This window comes from Poeciliopsis prolifica, unplaced genomic scaffold, assembly GCF_027474105.1.
Source record: "Poeciliopsis prolifica strain line A6 unplaced genomic scaffold, Auburn_PproV2 SCAFFOLD021, whole genome shotgun sequence".
Lineage (NCBI taxonomy): Eukaryota > Metazoa > Chordata > Actinopteri > Cyprinodontiformes > Poeciliidae > Poeciliopsis > Poeciliopsis prolifica.
This window is the reverse complement of record NW_026562396.1, coordinates 2,645,518-2,670,728: the sequence shown is the minus strand read 5'-3', so window position 1 is coordinate 2,670,728 and position 25,211 is coordinate 2,645,518. Positions and strand designations below refer to the sequence as shown.

Sequence of the window (25,211 nt, the reverse complement as noted above, 5' to 3'; positions counted from 1 at the left end):
AGATAATCAATGACTCCAAGGACAATTGTCTTGATGAAAATAGAAATCTTTGTAATTGTGGTGTCGAGCCGTTGGCTAGACATCTTTTAGCTAAATTACAGTACAAATTGTACAGGAATAAGAATGTAATTTCAGCCTTGTTTCTGTTAGAGAACAACTAACTCTCTTAAATGCAACATATTCTTTCTCATTCTTCACTCACGAGTATATTAGAAAATAAAAAGACTTTGTATAGTAGGGACAAATATTTGACTATTACACAGTCCATTCTTAGATCTGCAATGACTTTCTTACGTTTCATGTCGACTAGTTGTGATCACGAGAAGATGGATGATGAGGAATCGGGTGGGAATGTCAGATAGAGCTTTACGCTGTTATAAGAACACAGAGAATACCTAGAAATATTCAAGTTGTGTTCAAAACAAATCAAACGAATTAAAGTTCTTTCAATGGAAACACACTATCTGTAACTCAGACCAGCAATTTGTGATGGTCATTCTGTTAAGCCACTTTCTAAATAAGCTGGTGGTATGTTTAGGGTAATTCTTCGTTTTGAAAATCCACTTTTGCTTTAACGTCTTAAAAGATATGTTAACATATAAAGCTATTGTTTCCAAAATTGGCCAAACACTTTACTCTAGATTTCATTGTCTCTAAACATTAAGGTTTTTGTCCCCAACTTGGTCATGGCTTATTTTTTTATCCAGGCTTATTTCTTTAGTTGATATGTACATTTTACTACACAAAGAAAGTATCTCCTTCTTGAGCAATATGATAGCAGAATATCTGATTATATTTGGACATAATTGTTTGAACTAACAAATGTGGTAAGAGCTTTAAATATTACAGTAGATTATCATTGTTATCAATAGTATATAGCCAAGGGAAATGATTAACACAATAATAAAACTTCAGTCTGATTTTGATGTCAGATAATGAGGAAAAGACTTTACATGTTCTGTACAGTCACATTAGGAAACATTTTGATATGTGACAAAGTGCAGAACTGTAATGTAATTCTGGTACAAGGCACTCTGCATAAATGGCACAAATGCCTAATCTTTGGAACAGTACGAGCACCGCCTTACGGAGTGGATCAATCACATCGGCAACGAAGCACTCTATCTTACCCCCAGTGTGTCTCACTGGCTTAGTAATTATACCAAGCCACAATGTATTGGAGTTTTTAATCATGTTAAGGAGTTAAAAGGTTAAAAACACTGCAGTGTGCTTACTGGCATTTGCCAAAAATATAGGCCCATTATCAAAAGATGTAGGATCTTTTTTTATGAAAACATTTTTTTTAACCAGCATATTTTAGCTCTGATTATTGCAAGGGAATAATCAATTTCCTCTTGTGTAGAGGTAGGAATGATTGAAGAAAATGTCTTAAAGAGAAAATGCTTTCATGCTCTTGTAGCTGCATTCATCACAGCAACACAAATAATTACACTATGTTGTGCACAACTCTCTGTCTAGAATTCATAGCGGCGAAATGTCATGTTTGGTGAGTAATGCGTCGTTGTGCCAGGCTTTTTCACATGCACAGCTTGACTCACGGTCGATAGAGTATTTCAATGTCATCGGTGCGCTGCAGTGGCTCAGTATGAAAAAAGGGTGTGTGAAGGTCAGACAGGCCACCTCAGTACTCTGACCTTCCATGCTTTTGCAAACACCTTTATCTCCTCAACATTTTATTCCACTTCAGCCTTTGCCAATGTTAAAAGAAAACACCCACGGAATATATCAAAGACTGGAATCTGACCATAAAGCAAGAGAAGAAGGAATGTTTGAAATCGTTTTGCAATGAAGTGATAAGAGCGGCTGAAAAGAGTTTAAAAAAAAAATTTAATGAAATAAATTGAAATAAAATTGGAAAGAAAGAAAAGGGAAGATTAAAATCTTTTTCCACTGATGTGTCCCATCTGTACTTATTTTGACTGTACAACTAACCTTGGACATATGTTTCAAACAATTCTGCTACGTAAAAAGAGCATTACTCAAAAATGATTTTTGCTATTGCTATGCTGTGATTTCTTCATCACAACAGGAAAAAATAAACATTTTTGAGAACTGAATAAAATAGTCCACAGTTACAGTTGATTTGAATCCAAACATGTAGTCTCAATGAATGCTATTCACACCTGTAGTTTCTCTTAACAGACAAAAAAACATGCCTCTACTTAAAGTACCATGCCGTTCACTGCACACAAGCCAATAAAAAACACATTACACCACTTCATGGAAACCTCTTTCCTGCCAATTAAGAGTTCTGGGTGATCTTAAGCCTCCATCTCTTCCTGTCTGACCATACCACCCAGCCCTTTCACTACAATGGGCCACTTTCCAATTAATGGGTCGATAACAGGCAGCATGAACTGCTTTCCGCTGAGAAAGTCAGAGCCTACAATAAATACAGGATAATTTGAGGCAGCCTGATAAACTGGACACTGCATAAATTCCCTTTGCATTATAGGTATTATTACTTTCAATGCTACATGTACCTAAACCTGAATTGCCAAAACTCGTTTTAAGATTTCCCTTGCTTACTAACTGAACATCTGAGTCATTACAGTAAAGAGCTAAAGAAGTGAAGAACCTGTTCAATGAAAGATGAATCCAGCAAATCCACCTCTACTCACATTGTTCGTGTAACGGCAAAGGCTGTTCTCGTTTTGTGGTGTGTATGAATTTTCCGAAAGTGATGCTGAAGTCCAGTAAATGATGTGTTGTATCTAGTTCAGGGAGCAAGGTCACAAAGGTCACAGGGATACTGAACACAACCAGGCTGAGTAAGTGTAAAAAGCTGCACTCTATTCTGTATTCCCATTGAGGCCCCTAAGACTGACCGCCCAGACAGCAGGCCGATTGAGACAAATGGGACGAGAATATTGGAGTGCTGTTCTCCTCTCGGGGCATAGTGGTGAATTCTCGGCTACTGTTTGCTTCTGTGTGGTTACATTTGTGTATTGCTACCTTTTCAGTGTGCATTTGATATCCTACACAGGGATGGTGAGCGAGGACAAATTGCAGCTTCTTTTTCACACATCATTGGACCGCTCACTTTTATTCAAACGAACAAGAGAACACCCCTTCACCTATTCTGAGAGGTATGATTCATGCGTTTCTCCTTTGCTGTCTTTCTGGAAAGCATACAGTGACCTCTACATGTATTGACACTCACTTGTAAAAACAAGTGGGTGCCAATTCCTTCCTTATGGAAACAAGTAAAGACCGTAAGGAAGGAATTATTATTTTTCATTGCACAAAGTAATCATGCATAAAAATATTAAAACATCTAGTGTTTAGTATGAAGACATAGATCCAGCAGAGGGTAAAATACAGAGGTAAAAAAATAGTTTTCTCCTGTAACAATACACAAGGTCAGAGCACACAGAGAGAGACCTTCAATACTTGTTCTTTGTTGACTTCATTCTCGAATTAATATGGTTTGGTATTTTCTTGCAGTCATTTTGTGACTTGAAACTCAAAACAAAGTCTCTTACCTGCATTGCATGTTATTGAGTCTTTCCTATTTAAATAATGACAAACAAGATGTCACGGATGCTGATAAAAAGTTCCTCCACAAAGTGACCGAACTTAAACACAACACAAAGAAAGTTCAGTTACATTTATATTTTAGGAATCGTTAGGCAAAGTTTGGCAACAGTGATATAATTAAAAACAACTGTTTCTAATTTTTTTTCCATGAGGAGGACTTTTTTTCATAAATGTGTTCAAATAAAAATAGGGTTTTTCTATTAATTCTGAGAATTTTAGTTCATTTTTAATAACCATCAATAACTGTTGAACATGCTCCAGAAATCGTGTTAATATATATATAATTATTATCATTTTTTGCACATTGGGGAAAAAGTATATTTCAGCTCTGCAAAAAAAAGGTTGTAGAGTATATCATCACCAGTCAGACAGAAATAAAGGACAAAATGAAAAACATACTGAGACTAAGATAAAACAATAAGAAATAAATTGAGGTGAAACAGTAAAAGGTGGATGCTAAAATAATTCAGAACAGAGGGGTGGAGAAACAATCCATCGGACCACATAGAGTATCTAGTGGTTGAGGAGCAACTTTAAGTGATCAAATCTAATTAGCATTTAAACATCTTCCTTGAGATAAGAGACCATCAAATCGATGGTCGTAAGTGAACTTAAGGCCTGATAAACATCTTGTTTTATCTTCTAAATAACTCAGAACAGAAGTGATCCAGTTGAATTTTTGACAAGTAAAGGTGTCCTAATGATGCCAGTAAACACAAGAGGTCTAAGTAGTTCTGATGGACAGGAGTAACTAATTCAGTAAGTAAAATCTTATTTATAAAGAACCTTTCAAGATAAAAAAATACAAAGTGCTTTAGAAACCATAGTGAAAAATATACAGTGTTTCAAACATACGACAGTTTTTAATTCATTCAACTGAAAAATAAAATCTTTCACTCATCCAGCTTTTAAGAGAATCCTAACATATTTGTAAAATGTGTAGTTTCAAAACTTAATTTGGAACTGGATGTCATCCACAAAGCAATGATGGGAAATATCCTTAAAAGTCGATAGTATTGGACAAACAAGAAGCAGATAGAGAAGAACATATAGGAGAACTTCTGATAGACTGAATTATACAATATTTCATTTCCCACTGTCCTGTCTGACCACTCTCAAATAAAGAACAGTAGTGAATATATATATATTTTTTTGTAAAAAAAAAAAAGCATATCAACTATTATGCATGCCTCTCAGTAAATGTCCATGCATGTAGATCACATTTACAAAACATTAAACACAATAAATTGCATTTAATTTAAACTGATACAGTTGCCATTGTACACTGATGTGGAAAAGCACTTGAGTGCTCACTCAGACATAAAACCAACACATTTGCTTGTTGTCACATTTGATGGAAAGCAGGGAATGTCTGAAAGTGGCTTTAAATTTATTACACTGATACAGCTCTGAGGAGATCATTACAAGTCTTTCACATGCTGTTTAGCCCTACGATGTCAGAGTGCGTTTTAAAAGCAAATTACCCAGAAAAAGTAACAGCAAACATTTAGTCAACTTCACCAAGCCTATACCATAGATAAAATTGATGAGTAGCTACAACCTAAAGCTATGTTGACTAAGGAGAGAGAGTCTTTGGGCTAAGCAAAACAGTGTGATGATGATGAAAGGGGGAATTTTTATGGGCTGCATATGAAGATGTTCCACTGCCAATGTGTTGCCTTGGGGGTTTTTGTTACAGGAGGCTAAACAAACTTCCACTACAGCAGAAAGTAGTTCATACTTGTACCACTGTAAATGACAAAACAACAAAAGCCTCATATCATGTGGTGTTACACATAAATAAAGCAAATAAACCCCACAACATCAGTGAAACATGTATTAATAGAACATCAAGTATAGCAACAGCCAAAAGTTTGAAGACATTCTAGCAATAATGTAGAGGGGCCTAGCTCTCCCACATTTTTAAAAGTCCTATTTTTAACAATTGCAAAATAAGTAACAAGTGTTACTATGAAGAAAAAAACTGAATGTGCTCCAATATTCTCTCCTCGTTTCAATTCTATTACATGTCAGCAAACCTCAAACACAACCTCAAGCATAATTCTAAGATGCCTGGGAGAGCTGTGCTGTTGACAAAGGTCCAAAATAGCACTTCAACTGGTAATTCCCAAGTGTGAACAAGTGCGGCTACATAAATGACATGAGGCAGAGCTAAAATCGAGTGTGCATGCTCAGCAAGCTTTTGAGTACAGCTATAATAAAACAGTTAGTTTGTAGGTTTAGTCCTCTAAATCACATGGGGCCTTCAGAAAACCTGGAAAATCTTAAAATGTGTTCTTTAAAGCAATCTAGCATGTTTCTGGAAGGTTTGGAAAATAACAATAATATGATTTGGCATTATTGATACCAGGGAAGTATATGTACAGATACGTGCAGCTGCAGAATGATATGCTGTAGTGCAGTACTTAAAATAGTTAATGAGCCTTACTTTCTATCACAACGTTTGTGATATGTGGCAAGTTACTATTACGCTAATGAAAACAAATGAGCCAATATTTGATGTAAACTCCATTCTAGCAGACTTGGTATATGTACATTAATGAATCCTTTGTATGTATCTATTATAGAAATTTTTATTTTTCCCATTGGCATTTGACAGGTACATTCATGTTTCCCAGATTTCTCTCTGCAATACCAGCAAATTATGAAAATAACTCCTCAGTATAGCAAGAGAAAAATGATGTGAAACTATCACCGATGTAATGATAAAACATCTCTTGAGACCGTAACAAAAAATATTGATTATTCGTTCCACCCAAAGAAATGAGTCATTAAAACAAATCCTTCTTACAATTTCTTATCTGCTACTCATCACTAGCTGCAGTGAATCTGACATCGCAACAAATCTAACACAAGACATAGTAAATAAAGACAAACAAATAATCATCTGTTAGAGCTGCTGCGGTGCTAAAGTATCGTCTGTGTTTATTATAGAACTACCTCGAGGCTATTTGTAAGAAGCTCCTTTATTATAAAGCTGGCAAATTCAATCTTACTCGGCACTCATACCTTGTAAATCATTGTCTCATCATTTGAAGAGATTTGTATCCCTTTTTTTTCTTCATGTGTTGGGAATGGTACCTTTTCCTTTATTAAAATGGGCTGGGAAGCACTCAGGTGACTTTTTTATTAATCTATATAAAAGATATGACTTCCTGCTTGCTGATTAATTCCTTGATTCAGTATTCATGGTTAATATGGAGCCACTTTCAATGACCACAAAGTATAATTAGGCCTCGCTTTTGACATCCTGGTAAACAACAAACAAGTAGAATTCATTGTGCGTGCTTAGTGGCACAGCTGCTGTAATTAAGAAAGAACTCCATTTGAAATATATACAAGTATAGAGTGGAAGATGCAGTGGAGGAAAGTTGGCTTATGTTTTTTTGTTTTTCTTTTCAAGCCTATCTAAACTGAGAAGTGAAAAACAAACAGTACAGTCAGTGCAGTTACTGATAATCTGTTATTCCATTTGAAGTGGAGCCCGAGCAAACATGCACATATACTTTTCACTTCTGTCTCCAAATAGCTGCTTTAGTCTCATTTGAGGTAGTTTTAGGCATGATCCGAATAGCTGCATTTGCCTTTGACAGTAACAGCTTATGAGGGTTCATCAGTTTTGAGAGCTTTTCTCTGTAAAGCACTTCATCCATTTGTAATGAAGTTTGTCATTTAATCTTGAAAACTAAAGTTTTCAAGAGCAAGGAAAGGACACTGGTGGATAAACTGTTGAACTTTAACTTGATCTTATCATCATCATGACAATACACTTCATATTACAATGAAGAATTAATTAATGAAGAATCTTCTAGCCTCAAGACATTGTGTTCTCTTTATAATAAAAAAAATACACTTTGGGTAACAAAAATATATTTAAATGTTTTTCGTTTAACTCCTTTGCATGTAATTGATTCTTTAATAGGATTATTAAGCAGGTACTTCAAGGATTCTCCCTATATAACTATAAAGAACATAAATCATGATGTGGACCAGCATTCCCTTGGGTAAAGATTACAATAAGCTGCAAAATTGGAAAAACACCATGAATCACAAACACACAATGTTGCTGTTTTTCTAAAATCGAAGCAAGATTGTTTGTCTGGTCCCTATTTTATGCAAAACTCCTAATCTATTCTTGAAATCATCAAACTTGGATTCATGCCATGGAGGTCATCGGTACATCATATTATGACACAACTAACCCTGCACTCAAACCTGAGGTTGACTTCAGATAACAGAAATTGAACAGGTGGTCTTCTAGCTTTGAGGGGGTGATGTTTACCCGAACACTACTGTGAAGCTAATCTGATTAAATTGTTTATGATCATTGAATGAATACATTCAAGAATAGGGGGAAGAAATGATAAAAAATATTTGCCCAAGGCTTACCAAATTCTTCTAATCTTTCTTCAGACTAGAAGAAAGTCTTACGCTATTAAAAATCTCAAGGCCTTTTAAGAACACAGTCCTTTCCACACAAAGCTGAGAAACCTTAGATTCTTAGTTCTATGTTTGAATTATCACCTCAGTAACTTACCTGACTTCGTAAGACTTGCATATAATTTCTACCAATCACAAATCACATAGACACATGTTGAACTGTACATGAAAAACATCTGAATGTCTGCTGCTAGTGGACATTTAGCACTAGCAGAATTTCCATAATCCTTAAAACTCCTTTAAGGATTATGCACCACAGAGGAAAACTTGGCATATAAAAAAAAAAAATTACAATATATTTGTTCACATTACCGAAATGTTTAGATATCTATGTCTGTCAGAAACAGAGCTTTGTTTATGCTCTAATGATCCTGGATCTCTGTCCAGGATCATTTTTATTGTCACTAGCAGTGGTAGTTTCTGTGATGGGTGATATAAGCAAGCACCCAGGGTGGCAAGTTTTGGAGGAGATGGCATGGTAAATTATCAGTAATTGGCACATTTTAAGTCAGTGACATGATATGTCTCAATTAACATTTGAACAAAACAGCAAATAAAGACTATTTTACTATTCAAGAATCATAATAGCTAGTGCTATTGAGACTACTGTGCAATGTATCCCATGCATCCTGCTAGGCATAGACATGTGTTAAGCCTTTTGCATTTTTGCCTTCAGTATAAATAAGTGCTTTTAAAAATCCCAAATCCAATTTTGCTGTTTATTCTCCATCAGAACATAACAGTGTGTTACAGCTCACAGGAGCAAATAGTTTCTTCTGTGTGCATCAAATGAAACCCAAATGTTTCCGCTAATTTTAGATTTAATTTAAGCAAATGATTCTTGTTTAGTAAACCAAAAATCAACATCAATTTAATTCTGTTAGTTTGTGGTTTGCATGACAAACAAGTCATAACTGTAGAAAATTGCAAAAATCCACTGCCTCACAAGCTGCTGTACATTTGTCTTCGGGCAAGCAGACTGTGGGATCACCAAAATGCCATGTGAGTGGGATATTCAAGTAGAAAAATTAATTCCAATTTCATCTGGGTGGCACTGGCACAATTCATAGCCTAACAAGCTGCAAACTAAATTCAAATTGAGTGAATTCATATGACTGACCCTAGGGTTTTTGGGGCTGAGTGAGAAGTCATAATCCTCTTCTACCAGACCAGGGAGTTGGTGTCTACATGTGTGAGCGAATCTGTGCATGATTCTGCATTAGTCTATTTGTGTGACTGCATGGTTATGTGTGTGCACTTCTATTAGTCATAATGTTGGGACAAAAAGCTGTTTACACAATCCTATTGTGTGGACCTGCCAGTCCTTAGGGGAAAAAAAGCAAGTAAACAAAAATTATTAAATGATTATATTTCATGGTAATAGCTCTCGCCTAAAATGTGAGGTAACTTTTGGTTAAGACTGAACCTGTAAACCATATACTGAACTATTTTACACAAAATTATATTCTGCCGAGAGGAAAAAAGAATAACACAATTCATACATACACTTCTATCTGCACAATAGACATAACTTGCTGTTTGGCCCCAGGAGTAAATGATAAATATGACTTTTCAAATAGGTAATTCTTCATTACTGCACAAGAAATGTAAATGAAATGAAATGACTATTGTGCTCTAAAATAGTACTGCTGTTCTCCTCAACTACATGAGATAGATTTCACCAGCTTGTCTGAGTTGCTTAGAACCAGTCTTTTGATTATTAATGAAGAAATATATGAAACATCGACAAAAACGTGACAGAAAGGAGAGACAGAGGATTTTCCTTGATGCCACATTCATCAGTTACATTTAAAATTATCTAGAGAACAAAGAAATGTGAGCGGACAGTTTGAAATTTTAGAGCCAGGGCTATTAATCCTCTATTACTTGCTCATTAATAGTGACAACTGTTTGAACTGAAGTTATCTAAAGCCTAGAATCCACACTGATCCTGCTAAACCCTCATCATTCCAAAGCAAACTCAGCTGAGAAGGTCCAGTTTGAGGTAATATATTGTCCTCATACAAAAAGGCATTGTACTTTGTCATAAAGAGAGACATGGATAATGTATATTTACTGCAATAAGTAAACAAGGAGTTACGCCTTCATACAATTCTCTTCAAGGTAAATACGGGCGTATTCACTTTGTTTCTGAAACTTTTCAAAATGCTGAAACCAGTTTGGTATCTACATAAAGAAAATGAAACCTGTAGAAAAAAAGAAATCAGCTACACCATCTGTTTATTTATTTCAGTCAGGATATATTTTGCTTTGCTTTAAAATGCTATTTACAGTTTCCATTTTATATTTTAAATGTAAATTAATAAAATCATTAATTTTCAGGTTAGGATGTGCTCGTGTGCAGTATGATACTTTTGGATTTTTCTTACTAACATGACACTAAGTTTTACAATTTCTGCTTTAAGATTCAGACTTGGAATTTAACTTTATACAGTTGATGGGCATAGATAAGTGTTTCTCCCCATTATTTACCTACTGTGATTATGTTTTTGTTGTTGTTTTTCAATGAAGTTATGAATAAGGGATACAGAAACACTAAATATACTTCTCACTGATAAAATGTTTTAATATAATTCATACCACTGGGTGAAAATATGTACATTTCTCAGTAAGAAAAAATGACAGGCTAAAATCAGCTATTCTCAAAACAAAACTGATCAGAGTTCCAATCAAATAGCAAGCCAATCTGGACAGAGTGCACGCCTTACTGCTTGGCATGTTCCTCTTGCTCAACAGAAGACTTAAACCCACCATAGTATGCTGACATAACACCATGTGTAAAAATAGCCCATTCAAAACAAAGGATCCACAAGAACAAGGCCAAAATCCAAAACAATTTTTTTTCTTCGAGGCACGGAAAGTAGTAGAAATAATTAAGTTTAATTTATATTTTCTACTAAAATTTGGCAGCTCGTTAATGTCCAAAATTAAGCGGCTTAGGCTCACAAACAACCAACCGTAGGCATAAAGTTTCATTTCTTTTCAAGATGTACACAAATTTACTAAATTGATTTACTAATCTATCTGGGAATTAAATTTGAACCTTTGAACATGAACTATAATCTTTATTTTATTTTTTCTGGAATGTTTGCAACAGCCTTATGAAGCTTCAGAAAGGAGGAGCATGGGTTCATATCTCCACGATGCCCTTATATTTATTTAACTGATGCCATGGTCCTTAATTTCTCCCAAAAGTTGTTAATTCCAGTCTAAAGAAAAGAGGCAGTGATTTTTTTTTTTCAAAAGGCCTTATAAAAAGACATAATTTCATTGAAGAGAATTCATGTGATGGAGAATTGTCCTCAGTGATCGAACACGTGTTTTGTGCGAAACAATAGTAAGAACTGAAGTAATTTTATTCCAGTAAAAGCAGCAATTATTACTTAAAGCTAAGTAAAAATTAAATGTGTCTAATTCTTTGGCATCATCTGAATTATTTCCCTTCTCAGAAAAGGGGCAGCTTGTGTCAGTAATCAGAAATTATTATATATTTTCACTACAAAGAAACCAGAGCAGAAAGAAGCATATTTAGGAGGAAGTCAATAAACAGCTGCGTGATTCTGTGTTGGGAATAATTGTTAAATAAACATATTGTGACCCAGTGTTTAACTTCAGCATACAATAATTACACTTGTAAACTGATTTCATTAAGTCCTCTTATTTTGCAGATTCATTTAGTTTTTCTCCTGCAAAGAAATAATCCAAAAATTATTTGCTTCTCTGCTGATAAACAAGACAGAAGCTGAGAGCTTGTGAGCAAAACAATAAAGAATACAATTATTCCAATTGAATGGAGGAGGAGGGGGGTGCCATTCTGTGGATGAAAGGGCTTTTTAGAGGCTTCCCAAAAGCCCAATACCAAGGCCAGACACAAAGAAACACACAAATATTGACACAGACTGAACGCATGGGTCTCACATTAATACATACACCAATGCACATGGACACACATAAAGGCTCTCTCGTCCTCACTCCCTCTCAATGAATACGCAAACAGACACAAAATACACTGAGGTACTTTTACAACAAGGTGACTTATAGGGTCAATAGTGGGTGTAATATTTTAGCAAAAGGTTGAGCCTGAATAAGAGACAATGGAAGACAGGGTGGAAGCTGTTTTTGCTCCTGGGGAAAAGCAGAAAAACAAGCTTTAGGATAATGCTCTATTGTCATAGTGTTGGATGCAAGTTTCTCTCTGTCTCTTTTAAGTGTCTCTATGGAGCATCAAGGATCTGGCAGAGCAGCTTTGGCGTTAATCAGCTAGCCCACTGAAGAAACAATCACACATAATCAGAGCCTCTGAATCCTGCTGACCTTCTCTTCAAATACATAGATAGACCCTGCTTCAAACCTCAGCCTTTTTAAGTCACACACGCACGCGCGCACAAAAGTGTTGCCAACTTGTTTTTGCTCTGCTCTACCGCCCTTGGATTCTGTCTGATTGGCAGCATCCATGTCTCTCCACCTGCAAGCATTTCGGTCAAGCATGTTGCTATGACCTCAAACAGGAGAGGAGAAAAAAGGGAGAGGAGGGATTAATTGAGACAGGGCATAAAAAAAAGACAAGAGGAAAACGGAAAAAGATCCATCCATCATCTAAGCAGTGTTGAGAGTATATAAATAGCAAGATCTGTTCAGAGTTATTACTGAGCCAACGCTTCCATTGTGGTACTTCATTTATTAGGACTTTGCACAGATCAATACAGCAGACATATACACCCTGTACTGTTGACAACATAATCTCATCATTATAAATTTGGCTTGGGTTGTCTGTAACATGAGCAATCGCTATGCTTATCTGAGATGACAAGGGCTGAGAGAAAGAAAAGAAATCCTAAAACGGAAGGCAAAAACCAAGAGCTCGAGGTCTTTTTTTTTTTTTACTTAACAATGCTAAGAGTGCTAGATAATGAAAAACAGTAAGTCAGTACCAAACAGAGCAAAAATCAATAAGAAACGGAGCAAACCGGCTATTGATCTGAATGCTAAAGGACCCAAAAAGATTTCTAGCTAAGACATAAACCCAGTGAGGGGCCAATTCAGTCCATCTGTGTGGTACAACAAAGATAAGACTGGCAAAATAAAAATTTTCAATATGCCATCAGCACTTAGCGTCGCCACTGCTACCACTAAGAACAGAGACCATCAAGGTTTGACAACAAATCTTGTGCTCCCACCACTTAGTGGCTCTTTGTTTAGGCAATAGCATCTAAGAGTGTGGGACCATTCGCCTCTATTTCCATCAACACTCCAATACACAGCCGCTTCTCGATTTCTCTCATGCACACTCAGGGCTAAAGACACAGGGGTCAGATTTCAAGCTGCGCGATAGATATAGGCAGCAACAGAAGAGAACGAGAGGATCTCTCTCATTTCAATTTCACAATCTCTCACACAAACTCAGATAGGATTGCACACGAATTGCGAGGGAAATCGTAATTTCCTATTTGTAACTGGCCAGTAATGTACTCCTGTGATTGTATGAGGGAGAGGGAGTCATTTTATAACAGCTTGTTTTGACATGCAGTTAGGTTAAATTATAGCAAATGAGATGGTATGCATGATATATGCCTCCAAACAATTAATCACATAACTGATGAAGCTGAAGAAGAGCTGAACTGTAAAAGGCAAGGACAATGAGAGAGAGTGAGAGATTCAGGCGGAGGGGGATAAATCATTTCTCTTATACTAATGAGATAGAAGGTGAGAACAGTTTCACATAACTCATTCTTTGAGCTACGTGTTGTTTCTACAGCACATGCCTGGGGGGCACAGTGAAAGAAGATGTGGCAGAAATAAAAGCTCTCTCAGGCTGGACCGGAGCCAAGGCACAGCAGAGCGGGCTCTACTTTGTTTGACTTTGAGAGCGTTTGATTTACAGCAAGGAGACCCAGTTGCTGGTGGTTCAAAGAATACATCACCATGCTCTGTACACCTAGGCGACCCCTTGTGTGTCATGCATTTTGTTGCACATTAATGTGTGGTCACTCCTATTTAAGCCTGTCTTCAGTTCCATCTAAGGCCCACCTGTGACTTAAAAAGCCAAGTGTAAGGACGCCGGCAGGGATCCAGAGCCTACGGGGTACAGGTGGCCCCAACAGAGAAGACCATTTCGTTCTGGGCAAACCAGCAAGACCTGTGCTTCAGAGCTCTGCTGGTGGTAGCACAGGTGCGAGGTTGTGCGCGCACACACATATGTTCCGCACACACATACAGGTAGACGCGTGGCAGTTGAGTCACAGATTCCTTTGCTGTGAAGGTTATGTTTTGTTCTTTCATCTCTACACCATCTCAGCACAGTGCCAGCAGCACCAAGCTGAGTGGTAGCATGTGGATTTTTTTTTTTCAGTTTTTGACAGAATCTTATTTTTTTTCTCACAGGAAACATCTTAAATTATGCAAATAAATAAATAAAAACATTACAGTAGATGTATTCCCAGGTACAAAATGCTGAGATGTATCCTGTGTAGGAGTGCACCTGCAGCATAACAGAAATATGGTATCAACAAGGTCTGGCAAACAAGAGAGTTCTGGACAAGACAGCATCCAGAAATAAAGAAAGAAGTGTGCTAGGCATCACGGAATAGTAAATAGTAGCATAAAACTTTCCCAGTCTCGCAGTTAAATGTATGTCATGCAAAGCGGTGCTGAATTAGGCATAAAAATCTTCATCTCTCTCTAACACAGCTAGCAATACACCACCACACAATAAGAGAGTAGGCATTCACTGACAAGCTGCAGTTTTATTATCAAGCTCATGTCATCTCCAATTGGCTGTTTCCTACTGAGCAAAGAAAATTGGTTAATGTGTCCGGTCAATCTGGCTATCATGAAGGGTGACTTGTGTGCTCATTTCCTGTGTCTTTCATTACGCTTCCAAAAAATAAAAAAATTAAAAAATTCCTTTGTTGGCCTGGATTGCCAGGTTGGGAGGTCTGTTAAACTAATGAAATTATGCAGCACAGCTAAGTGTGGAGTCCATATGGAGAGCGCTTCCTCTGCATCCAGTGGGTCACCAACAAACCAGTCCGTATCTATCTACAGCATGTGAAGTTTGTTTTTAGTTACAACGAGAAATTGTAAGTAGTGGTAAGCGAAGTATGGACCCAACAGATAAATTATTTAGCATGGTTACTGGGATTTTTGAAAACGGGAAATAAATAAAACATTCCTTTCTAAAGCTGTGTTAAATTTCAAACAAACTTTCAGTGTGCTTATAATATCTGTTTATGTAATGAATGTAGGAAGATAAAAGACACGGGTGATGCACATTGCAATCAAACCTAATTTTCTGCTCTCCATCTTTCATAAAACTTAAATACAATTCCCACATGGCAGAGTGGAAACTGATTGGCTATTTGAGAGGCTACTTCACTGCCCTCTGTCTCTCTCTCTCCTCCTCTGTCTCTCTCCTCCTCTTACTGTCTCATAATGTCTCCAATAAGCCCTCAAATTCTGCCCATATCAGCCAGTGAGCATCTTCTGGTTCCCCTCTTTTTCTGAGTTCAGCTATCCTCATTTGCTTCATAAACAAGTAGTCCGAGACCTCTGATGTTTATCATGACATCTTCTGCTTTAGCTCTGATTTGTTAAACATCATGATTAATTAATGAAGGAGGATGCAAATATAGCTTTATGCTCTGCTTTGCACAGCCGCTGCCGCTCCTAACCACTGTGAAGGCATCTATATGGAAACAAGCCCTTTTTCAACGATGACTATTAAACACTAGCGATGGTTGCAAATAAAATAAAAATATACACATTATCCAAACTTGTGTGTTCTGGGAAAAGAGATAAAATAACTTTGAGTTATTCCCCAGAGCAACACTCTTTGGTTTGACTGCACGTCCTCCCAGTTGTATCTATCATATCAGCTCAGTGAAGAGACATAAAAGTGTTTATTAATAATTTAATATTTCATCGTGGTGTGCTATGTACAGTAGGGGCAGGTTTATTTGAAGAAATACAAAAATAAACCCCAAGGCAAGATAATATTTCTTTATGTACAGGCGAGCTCAAATAAAACAGATCTGTCTTAGAGACTTAGTAGACCCACAAGGGGACAAATAAACACAAATTGCAAAAGGTTTCTCAAAGTGCTTCTCATTGCCATAACTGCCTACACATGACAGCAGGTTTCAATATATACATGTCTACTAAACTTACTCTGTAGGAAGCTCCAGACCAAAGGAGTTATCAAAAGATGAAAGGAGAAAAAAAAAATGAAATAAAGAGTGCTTTTCTATTCATTGGCTCAGTGGCTATTGAAGTGTGGGAGCAATTTCAATACAATATACCACTGAGGCTTGGATAAGACTTTTTGGTTGAATCCTTAAAAACAGACCTATATGTATGCGTGCGTCTGTATGCGTGTGTCTCTTGGAGGAAGGGTGTTTCAAGGTTCGGACAAACGCAACATTGTCACGCTCATAAAAGAGAGGGACTCTGTCACGGAGCCTGCCAGCTAAAGGCTTAAATCACATGCCTGGAATACACAATGACACTACACCCACACACGAACACACACAATCTCCCTAAATTATGCAGAGTAAGACCATCCCTCGAAGCATCCATTCTCAACATCTGCTCCAGTTAAAATGTTGGCATGCATATTCTCAACCTAAACAGATCAAAAGAGTGAAAAATCCCAAGCAGAGTAAATACGCAACTTTAATGGTCACAATCACATCACTGAAAAGTTATTTTTCCTTTTCCACACATACAAATGTTTGTGTATGTGTGGAAAGTATTGCAGTCCATGCTTCCTGAACCCTGAGGGATTTTGCAATTTTGCTACATACTGGCTTTATTACTCTGATTCCATTCAGAGTAAATTCCTTTAATGCCTTAAAAATAAAAAAAAAGTTGAAGTTATATATATGTACAGGGAGAGAGAGAGCGAGAGAGAAAGAGAGAGCTGATGGTGATTTTTTTTTCTTTTCGCAACATGTATTCCTAAATGAACCATCGATATCATGGATTCACTGTAACAAGTTCAGTGAATGTCAATCAGACCTGCAACAGAGGAATGCTGTAAGAGGGGCTGCTTTTCAAAAACCTCCTATAGCTGATGATTCCACATATATCCTTTCTTGATAAAGCAGAACTCTTTTAATAAACTGACGAGTGACAAGTCAGTAGATACTGGAGCCCTGTTTTTCTTGCCACTCTCATGTCATTGCTACCCCACAAAAGGCAGAATATCGCCACCTTCAGGCAGCTTTTACAGCCTTTTTTACAGAGGCACTCATCTTAACAAGAGTTATATCAGACATAACATTACTTTTTTTTTTAAGCAAGAATTAATACACAAGCTTACATCAGTGCAGCATCTTCTGTTTGACGGGTCGTAACATTGACAAAGTAGAGTTTTAAAATGTGATCACAATGAAGAGTTAAAGAGGAAAGCCTCTAAACAAGTCAGTAAGTGACTTCCAGTTTGGTGAATCTGAATCCATTTCCAGTCACTTTTAGCGCAGGCTCTGTTAAGCAAAAATATTACAGTCTATTCATCCTGAACCCCGAGGAATTTTGCCACAGACTGCTTTTATTATTGATTCCTTACAGAGTAATTTCCTTTTACGCCTTAAGCGGAATTAGGCTTTGCTGTATATCATCCATCCTTCTCTGGAATTCTGTTTACTAATGACAATATTCTCCACTATGTAATGTCCTTGCATAGTGATGAGGATAATAAGGAAAGTGGAGCTTTGTTGAATTCTTTATATCATTCCTGTATTCAAGCTAAACACCATGTCAGCCCCTCTCCTAGTGCAAACACTATAAAATATTATTTGTGTAAACCAGCTCTACAGATGAAGACCACACATTGCAGGCAGTTAATGTTGCTCCACAATGCACAGATGAAGCCAGCACCACAAAGGTGCCCTTGTGAAGAGGTGATATGTTCATCCAGTTTATTCATCTATTCATTTGTTTTTCCTACTCAGCCACACCACTGTGGCAACCATAGTGACAGATGGGCCGAGAGGCCTTGGATCGATAGAAGGGGAATTCTGTCTTTGTTTCCTGACATTTTTACCATAGACACTTTCCTGACTCAGGTTACTTACTGTCCGTGCGAATGGAGTGAGGGTAGGAGGAAGAAGGGAAGAAATTGATATGTTTCTGAACAGCTTCTGAGGAAACTTAATGCCTCAGGCCATCTCCCTCAACACAGGTTTCTATTGAATAATACAATAAAGCACCCATACGTTGAAGAGACCTTCCGTAAACAAGCCACTATAGAATGTGTTGATCCCTCTTGTTTTTTTTTTTGTTGTTTAATTTCTGCCTTTAACAGTTAAGGAGAAAAACACTCACAAAGAAGAGTAAGACAGCCTAATTCAGTCCAATTCATCATGAGTAGATTAGCAGAAAAACTGTCTGTGGAATGGACCAGCAATTATTTTGTCCCTCATAATAGGAAGTATTAAGTCTTTGTGCTGACCTCTGGCCTTCATAGCCAGTTCATAAAAGAATGTGACACAGAACAGCAGACATTTGCCTTCTTTCCTGATAGAAATATGCCACTTCATCATCCCAGACTCCATCAGGGAACAAGCAAACAGCTTAACCTAGACTATGATAGTTGAAGTCCCAGAGGATAAATGGAGATAATAAAGATAACTGGTTTTAAAATGCACCTATTTTTTTTCTATAGACAGCTCTCTAAAATTACATCTGTTTTGAAGAAGAAGTAGATAAACATAATAAATATGGAGAATAAATTTGTGCTATATTTGGGGAATATAAATTAACAAAATAATAGCAAAATAATTAACCCAGATGAAACTACATTTAGAAGGGACAGATATCAATCAAAACTGGAACAACAGCAAGAAAACAAGACACTGGCTCACTTCACTGTCACTGCCCATTAGATGTTGTGGAATACGCCACTGGCTTAAGCTGGGTTTAATCCTTGTCGACCAGGACAGACCTTTAATGGGTTTAAGGACAAAGACTTTGAGAACTTATCACGTTGGAAGCTTATGTACCCTACTACTTGGCACAAAGACGTACAAAGTAGTCAAGAAAATAAGTACAATCTCCTTATCACCAGGAATTAAAACCACTATAAGTATGAAAGAAACTAGAATATAATGACATACTAAATAGTTGTTGGTTAGAAATAGTTTCCTCTTCATATAAGCTGTTGTTTTGACCAACTAAATGCATTACATACTAAATACATAGTTGTGTTTTTTTTGTAGAAAATTCTTTGGGGCACGCTTAGGTCTAAATTGGCATTAAGAAAGAAATAGGGCTAATCCCTGTTTAATAGCCAGATAACAATTATAGAACAATGTACTTATTTTAGTTTCTGGGGTAAATTGCTGTCTCCGACAAGAACAGAAAACTTTAAAGTGAAATAAAAACAACTCCAGAGGCTGATCTAAAAAAATAAATAAAAGTTGTTCTCACATATTTCCGGCACACAAAACAGATTTGTGTTGATGTCATCTGCTCTGTTCTATGTGAGCACCAGAATGGCAGTTTAATCCTTCTAATGCTCACCCCTCCCTTGCATCTTTTTTTTTATCACTGCTCCTGGGTCGCTCTGCCACTATCTGTCCTTGTCTCTTTTTTTTTTCATTTAAAGAAACAAAAGTAAGTGCTGATGTTGGAAATGGGAGCTTTGTGCAGCTTGTGATGTAAAAACGATGGTACCACAGTGAAGGAGAAGAATGCAATTTCTCTTACCTGTATGATGGACATGCGGTTAGTAGGTGTGTCTGTAGTGCTGGTGACTGGGCTTGTGAAGCTGGTGTGGCATCCCACGTGGCTTTGGGGCACGCTGAGGTTATTGGCAGTGGGTTTGAGGTACATGACCTCTGACCTTGGTGAGCTGAGTGGCAGGCGTGTCTGATAGTCAAAGTACATGGGAGAGGTGGCCAGGGAAGGGCTGCTTACCACATTCATCACATTCATGGCATCCCGCTCCTCCACTTCGCTTTGCACCAGCATGATGTCGTTCTTGTTGATCTTCTTCTTCTTGCCTTTACCCAGCTGTGGGTGCGAGTACTCTGCAATGCGACAATTATAAGTACGAATTTCCTTGTTCTCCCGCTTGCACTTGATTGCTATGGTCACCATGGCAGCTAGAAGCATGATAGATATGATGCTCAAAGTCACAATAAGAGGCAGTGACATGTCCCAGTTTTGATTGTCTTTCATGTGTGGAAGTCCATCTGGAGGACGCCCGTTGGAGGCCTTGACGATGAGTCTAGCAGCAGCAGTTAGAGTTGGCTTGCCATGGTCTGATACACGAATGATCAACTCAACAATGGTATTTACATCATCCCAGAAAGGGTGAGCCGTTCGCACTTCCCCAGTTATAGGATCAATCTCAAAGAGGTGTTCTTCGTTGCCATCAGAAATTTCATAGGTGAGTCTTCCACTCTCACCATAGTCGTTATCTACTGCTCTCACTGTGGTAACAATGTAGCCAACTCCAACATTACGTGGAACATGGATTTCAGCTGTGTCATTCTGGAGAAGCGGCAAAACTATGACAGGGATGTTGTCGTTGACGTCCAAGACACTAATGCGCACAGTTGCATTGCTCTCTAAGTGTGGAGATCCTGCATCTTTAGCAAGAACTTTGAAGTCAAAATACTTTATTTGTTCATAGTTAAAAGATCTTACAGCATAGATGGCTCCATTAGCGGCATTTACATTAACATAGGTGTTGACATCACCCCCACTCACGTTGGAGTTGATAATACTGTAGTACACAGTGCCATTCTGGCCTAGATCTGGGTCATGTGCCAGAACTGAACCTAGGTACTCCCCAGGGATGTTATTCTCAGGAATTTGAAGTAGGTAGACTGACTTGGTGAAGCGAGGAACATTATCGTTCTCATCCAGAATCTTCACCGTAAAAGATTTTGTGGAGTTTAAAGGAGGAATGCCATTGTCTTTGGCTACAATAGTAACGTTGTATTCATCTTGGACCTCTCTGTCCAGGGGCCTGTCTGTAACCACTGTGTAGAAGTTATCATAGTTCTCCTCAAGTTTAAAAGGAACATTACCCAACACCCTGCACTGGAGCTGCCCATTTCTTCCAGAGTCCTTGTCTGTGACACGGACCAGAGCAATGACAGTGCCTGGGGGTGCTGCTTCACTGATGGCTCCCTGTCTCACAGACACAAAGCCTATAGATGGCCAGTTATCATTCCTGTCAAGCACTTTAACGGTGACTTTACAGTGGCCCGGGATTGGATTGGGACCTAGATCTTTTGCCTGGACGTCAATCTCGATAACTGAGCTCTCTTCATAGTCAATTTCCCCCTGAATCTTTATGACCCCTGTTCTAGAGTCTATTGAGAATAGCTCACGGATTCTCTCAGGAGCATAGCCACTAAATGAATAGACGACTTGACCATTGTTTCCCTCATCAGGGTCTGTAGCATTTAAATCAATTAAAACTTTTCCAGGAGGTGAATTTTCAGGAATTTCTACAACATATGAAGACTGATCAAATACTGGACTGTTATCATTGGAATCTATAACTTTAACATTTATCTGCATTGTACCAGATCTAGGATATTCTCCACCATCAGTGGCTGACAAAATTAGAGTGTGATGGCTTCGTTCTTCTCTGTCCAGTGGACGCTGAATGACTAATTCTGGGAATTTGGTCCCATCCCCTCGGGATTTTACCTCCAATGAAAAGAGATTGTAGTCATCGCGAGTTATTTGATACGTTTTTAGGCCATTTTCCCCTGCATCAGGGTCATGTGCGCTGGTTAGAGGAAAGCGTGTCCCTGGCACTGCATTTTCAGAAATGTCGATGTCAATTTGATCAGAAGGAAAAGCGGGTGAGTTGTCGTTGATGTCCTGAATATCTATTTTTATCATGCATATCTCCTTGTCATTGGCAAACACCTCCATGGAGAGCTGGCACTTGGGGTTTCTCTTACACAATGTTTCCCTGTCGATGCGCTGCTTTGTGTACAGCAGTCCGCTTTGGGGGTCCACGTCGATAAGATGTGGGGCTGAGTTCTCCAACACCCTAAAGTTGGCTTTCTTACCCTGTCCTCCCTGCCCAATCTGTTCGAGTCCAAGCCTGGCATCTTTGGCAATGTTCCCAATCACTGTTCCTGGTCCCTGTTCCTCTGGGACAGAGTAATTCAAGTTTTTCAATGTCAAGGCTTGAGCCCACAACAGGAGGAAAAAGAAAATAGAAAGATGCATCTCCACTCAATAAAAGCTGCTAAAATCCGTGCAGTGATTATTCTATCTGTGACCTGTTGATATTCTGTTCAGATTTGATACTTCTATCACAACGGATAAAGAAAAGAGTCCAGTTCATCATGCGATGTCTTGACATTTGTCGCTGTAGATTGTCTTTGCTTTGTTGCTTTCTCTCCTCAGCAAGCAATCTGTGGTACCGAACACCTAATTTATATTCAGCTGAGCACCCAGACTCATCTTAACAATAATCAAGATCCAGCCTCCTGAATAGTCATTGCAAGTGTTCACTCATATCACCTAAGAAAGGAAAAGGAGAAAAAAAAAACACGTTATGTGAAAATCAATTAGTAAATCGGGAAAAAAACTAAATGAGCTGCAAGCCACCTTGCCAGAGAGAAATCAAATGAAATCAGATTCACTGCCAAGCCAAAAGTGAGACACAGCTCATGTGTAATTCATCTACACAATTATGAGAGAAGATTGTTAATTGGTTAACCTTGGAAGGCGCTCAGCCCCATAAATACACAGGCAGCAAGTATTCTCCTGCAGCCTATAATAACAAAACCCAAGATTCTGCAGGCAGTTTTAAATCTATATGTGGTGTGCATGCATCATCTGACCCCAGAGAGATAATGACCCATACATTTGTTGAAGGTGCTGACTGAAGTGTAACAGGGCAACTTTAATAATGCGGTAACGCCGCAGGCGTGAAACTGAGGATGGCCTATTGTAAGGGCTATTTGAAGGAGTGAATATAAAATGATCTTCTTACGCGCATTAACAAATCCGCATAATCCGGATATTTAAAATGAGCCTTATAAAAAGTCAGAAATGAGCTGCCAACATCTCAGCACAGCCGTTTAATTCTGTCCACTGCTGCTCTCCATTTCCTCAACTCTGCTTCTCTCTAAAGCTCAACAGTCCTTGAGAGAAGCTGTTGCGTCCGCATGTACGGGAAAAGGTTATGGAATAACACCGGTCTGAAAATGAGCAACAGTAAGAGCTTCAGGTGGAAAATCACAAAAGGCGATAAGACACAAAGAATATATATTAAATTAAAAAAAAACAATAAAAAAACACAATCTTACCACGGGAGAAACTGTTCCGCTAGTTCAAAAGGGTAAACGTAAAAAACATCAAAACAGTCAATTCCAGTGCGATGAAGAGATTGTTTAATTTCCACTTCACTAAAGGTACCACCCGTATCCTTCTCCTCCGTGAAGTAGGAAAGCCACAAGCCTCCGATGCACACGCACTCTACAGTACAGCGCAGTAGAAAAAAAAAAGTGCTCCAAAGTATGACTGTAATGTCAATGAGCTGAAGTCCTCTCTCCTGTCTGATTAGGATGCAGCGGCTCGCCTTCTGTCTGCAGTGAGTCACTGTTCTTCAGGATGGAAAACTGTTGTCAAAATTACTGTGAAAGAAATCCAGATGTGTGGAAAGGTAGCCGATATCCACTGTGGACATTCAAAGGGCGATCGGTGTTCTCTCCCCACGTCCGAGACAGCTCAGAGTCACTGATTCCGGCCGTGGCATTTTGTCCTTGTGCGTCGTCCCCCCCGTCAAAGTGCGCAAAGACAGACGGACAGCTGCTGTGGAAGTGGTCAGCAACAATGCCGCATTTTAGGACAAGCCTCCATGCTGCTGTCAGAGAAAATAAAATAAAAAATTTCAAACTACTCAAGCCAAGTCATCACTTACTATTTTCAGCACGTAACACAGCCCTAAGCACAGCAAGCGCTTCCTCTCACTGACTGGACTCCGGACACCGCATGGTGCATTAAACATTGTCGCTGCTCCTGTGGCAGCCAATGAATTTGAAGAGGTGGGAAGAGAAGGAGGGATTCAAAAGCCCCCGTGGGTATAGACTACAAATGATTGGTGGATCTCAGTTCACCGGTGGCGGATCTGTCTTTTTTCAAATATCACACTTCATTGTTGTGCGGGGCTACAATAAAGGAAACGGTGCTTTGACCACGGTCACCAACGGATGTGCTGAGACCAAGTCCAAGTGGTTTGAAATTTCAGTTAGACTGGGAGGAAGAGAAACAGACCAGTTAATTCACTTTCCCTCTAACTGAATAAATAATATCCACGTCTCCTTTTAAAAATTAGTGGCACAGTTAAAAAAGAAAAACAAAAAACACTTTGTACAAACAAACAGATAGTGTTGGGTTATTTTTATGCAACGACTTGCAAAAGTATTTATTGCATTTGACGTTATCCTATTTTGTACAATCAGAAAGTTTAATATGAATGGATTTTTATGTAATAGAGCATAAAGACGTAGACTAGAGCATAGTTGTAAAGTGAAATGCAAGTTCTTACTTTTTTTACGAAATCTGAAAAGTGTGGTGTGCATTTGGATTCCCCTTCTCAAAATACAGCAGAATGTTTTACCCCTTGGTATTAGCAAAGCAACTGTGGAACAGGCTGAAAGGGTTCCATTTGTGAACAGCAGATTTTTTATTTATTTATTTGTAAATCTTGAAATATTTTCAATTTGATTTTGGTTTGAACTTTCACTTCCTTTGCAACATGTGGGTCTGCTTTGATTTCTAAGCCATTAAGCATTTTTTCTGGCTATTTATTTTAGGTAACTTTCTCCTGAATGGTTAACATCTTCGAGTGTTTTGCAGCCTCAAACAGGTTGTCCTTCAGAATTGCCTTGTGTTTAGGTCCCTCCATCTTCCAATCAATTCTGATCAGTTTCCCTCTCTCTGGTCCGGAAAAAAACATAATTTCACCATGATGTTGTCACTACCATATTTCACAATAGTGATACTTTAGTGCACAAAATGCATTAATCAGATTGAATGTATTTGGGTTAAATAATGCAAATGTATCATTTATGTGAGCACAATTTCATTTAAGTTGATCTTGATGTGTTTATATTTACCAGGATTTATTCAATAAAGAAGCATGTCTGCACAGAGCATAAAGACAAATGCAGAAGCACCTATGT

The 25,211-nt window shown here is 38.1% G+C and overlaps 1 protein-coding gene across 2 annotated transcripts in view; it reads right to left on the bottom strand.

Moving 5' to 3' along the window:
* The window catches only part of pcdh17 (protocadherin 17), a 56,851-nt gene extending 32,872 nt beyond the window's left edge, over positions 1-23,979 (bottom strand). For both annotated transcript variants that reach the window (XM_055044848.1, XM_055044849.1), the window contains exons 1-2: positions 23,334-23,979; positions 19,750-22,542 (exon numbers count right to left, since the gene is read on the bottom strand). In XM_055044848.1, the coding sequence (XP_054900823.1) occupies positions 19,750-22,245 (2,496 nt within the window). In that variant the 5' untranslated portion in view covers positions 22,246-22,542; positions 23,334-23,979. The remainder of the gene's footprint in view (positions 1-19,749; positions 22,543-23,333) is intronic.
* Between the last annotated feature and the right edge of the window lie 1,232 nt (positions 23,980-25,211).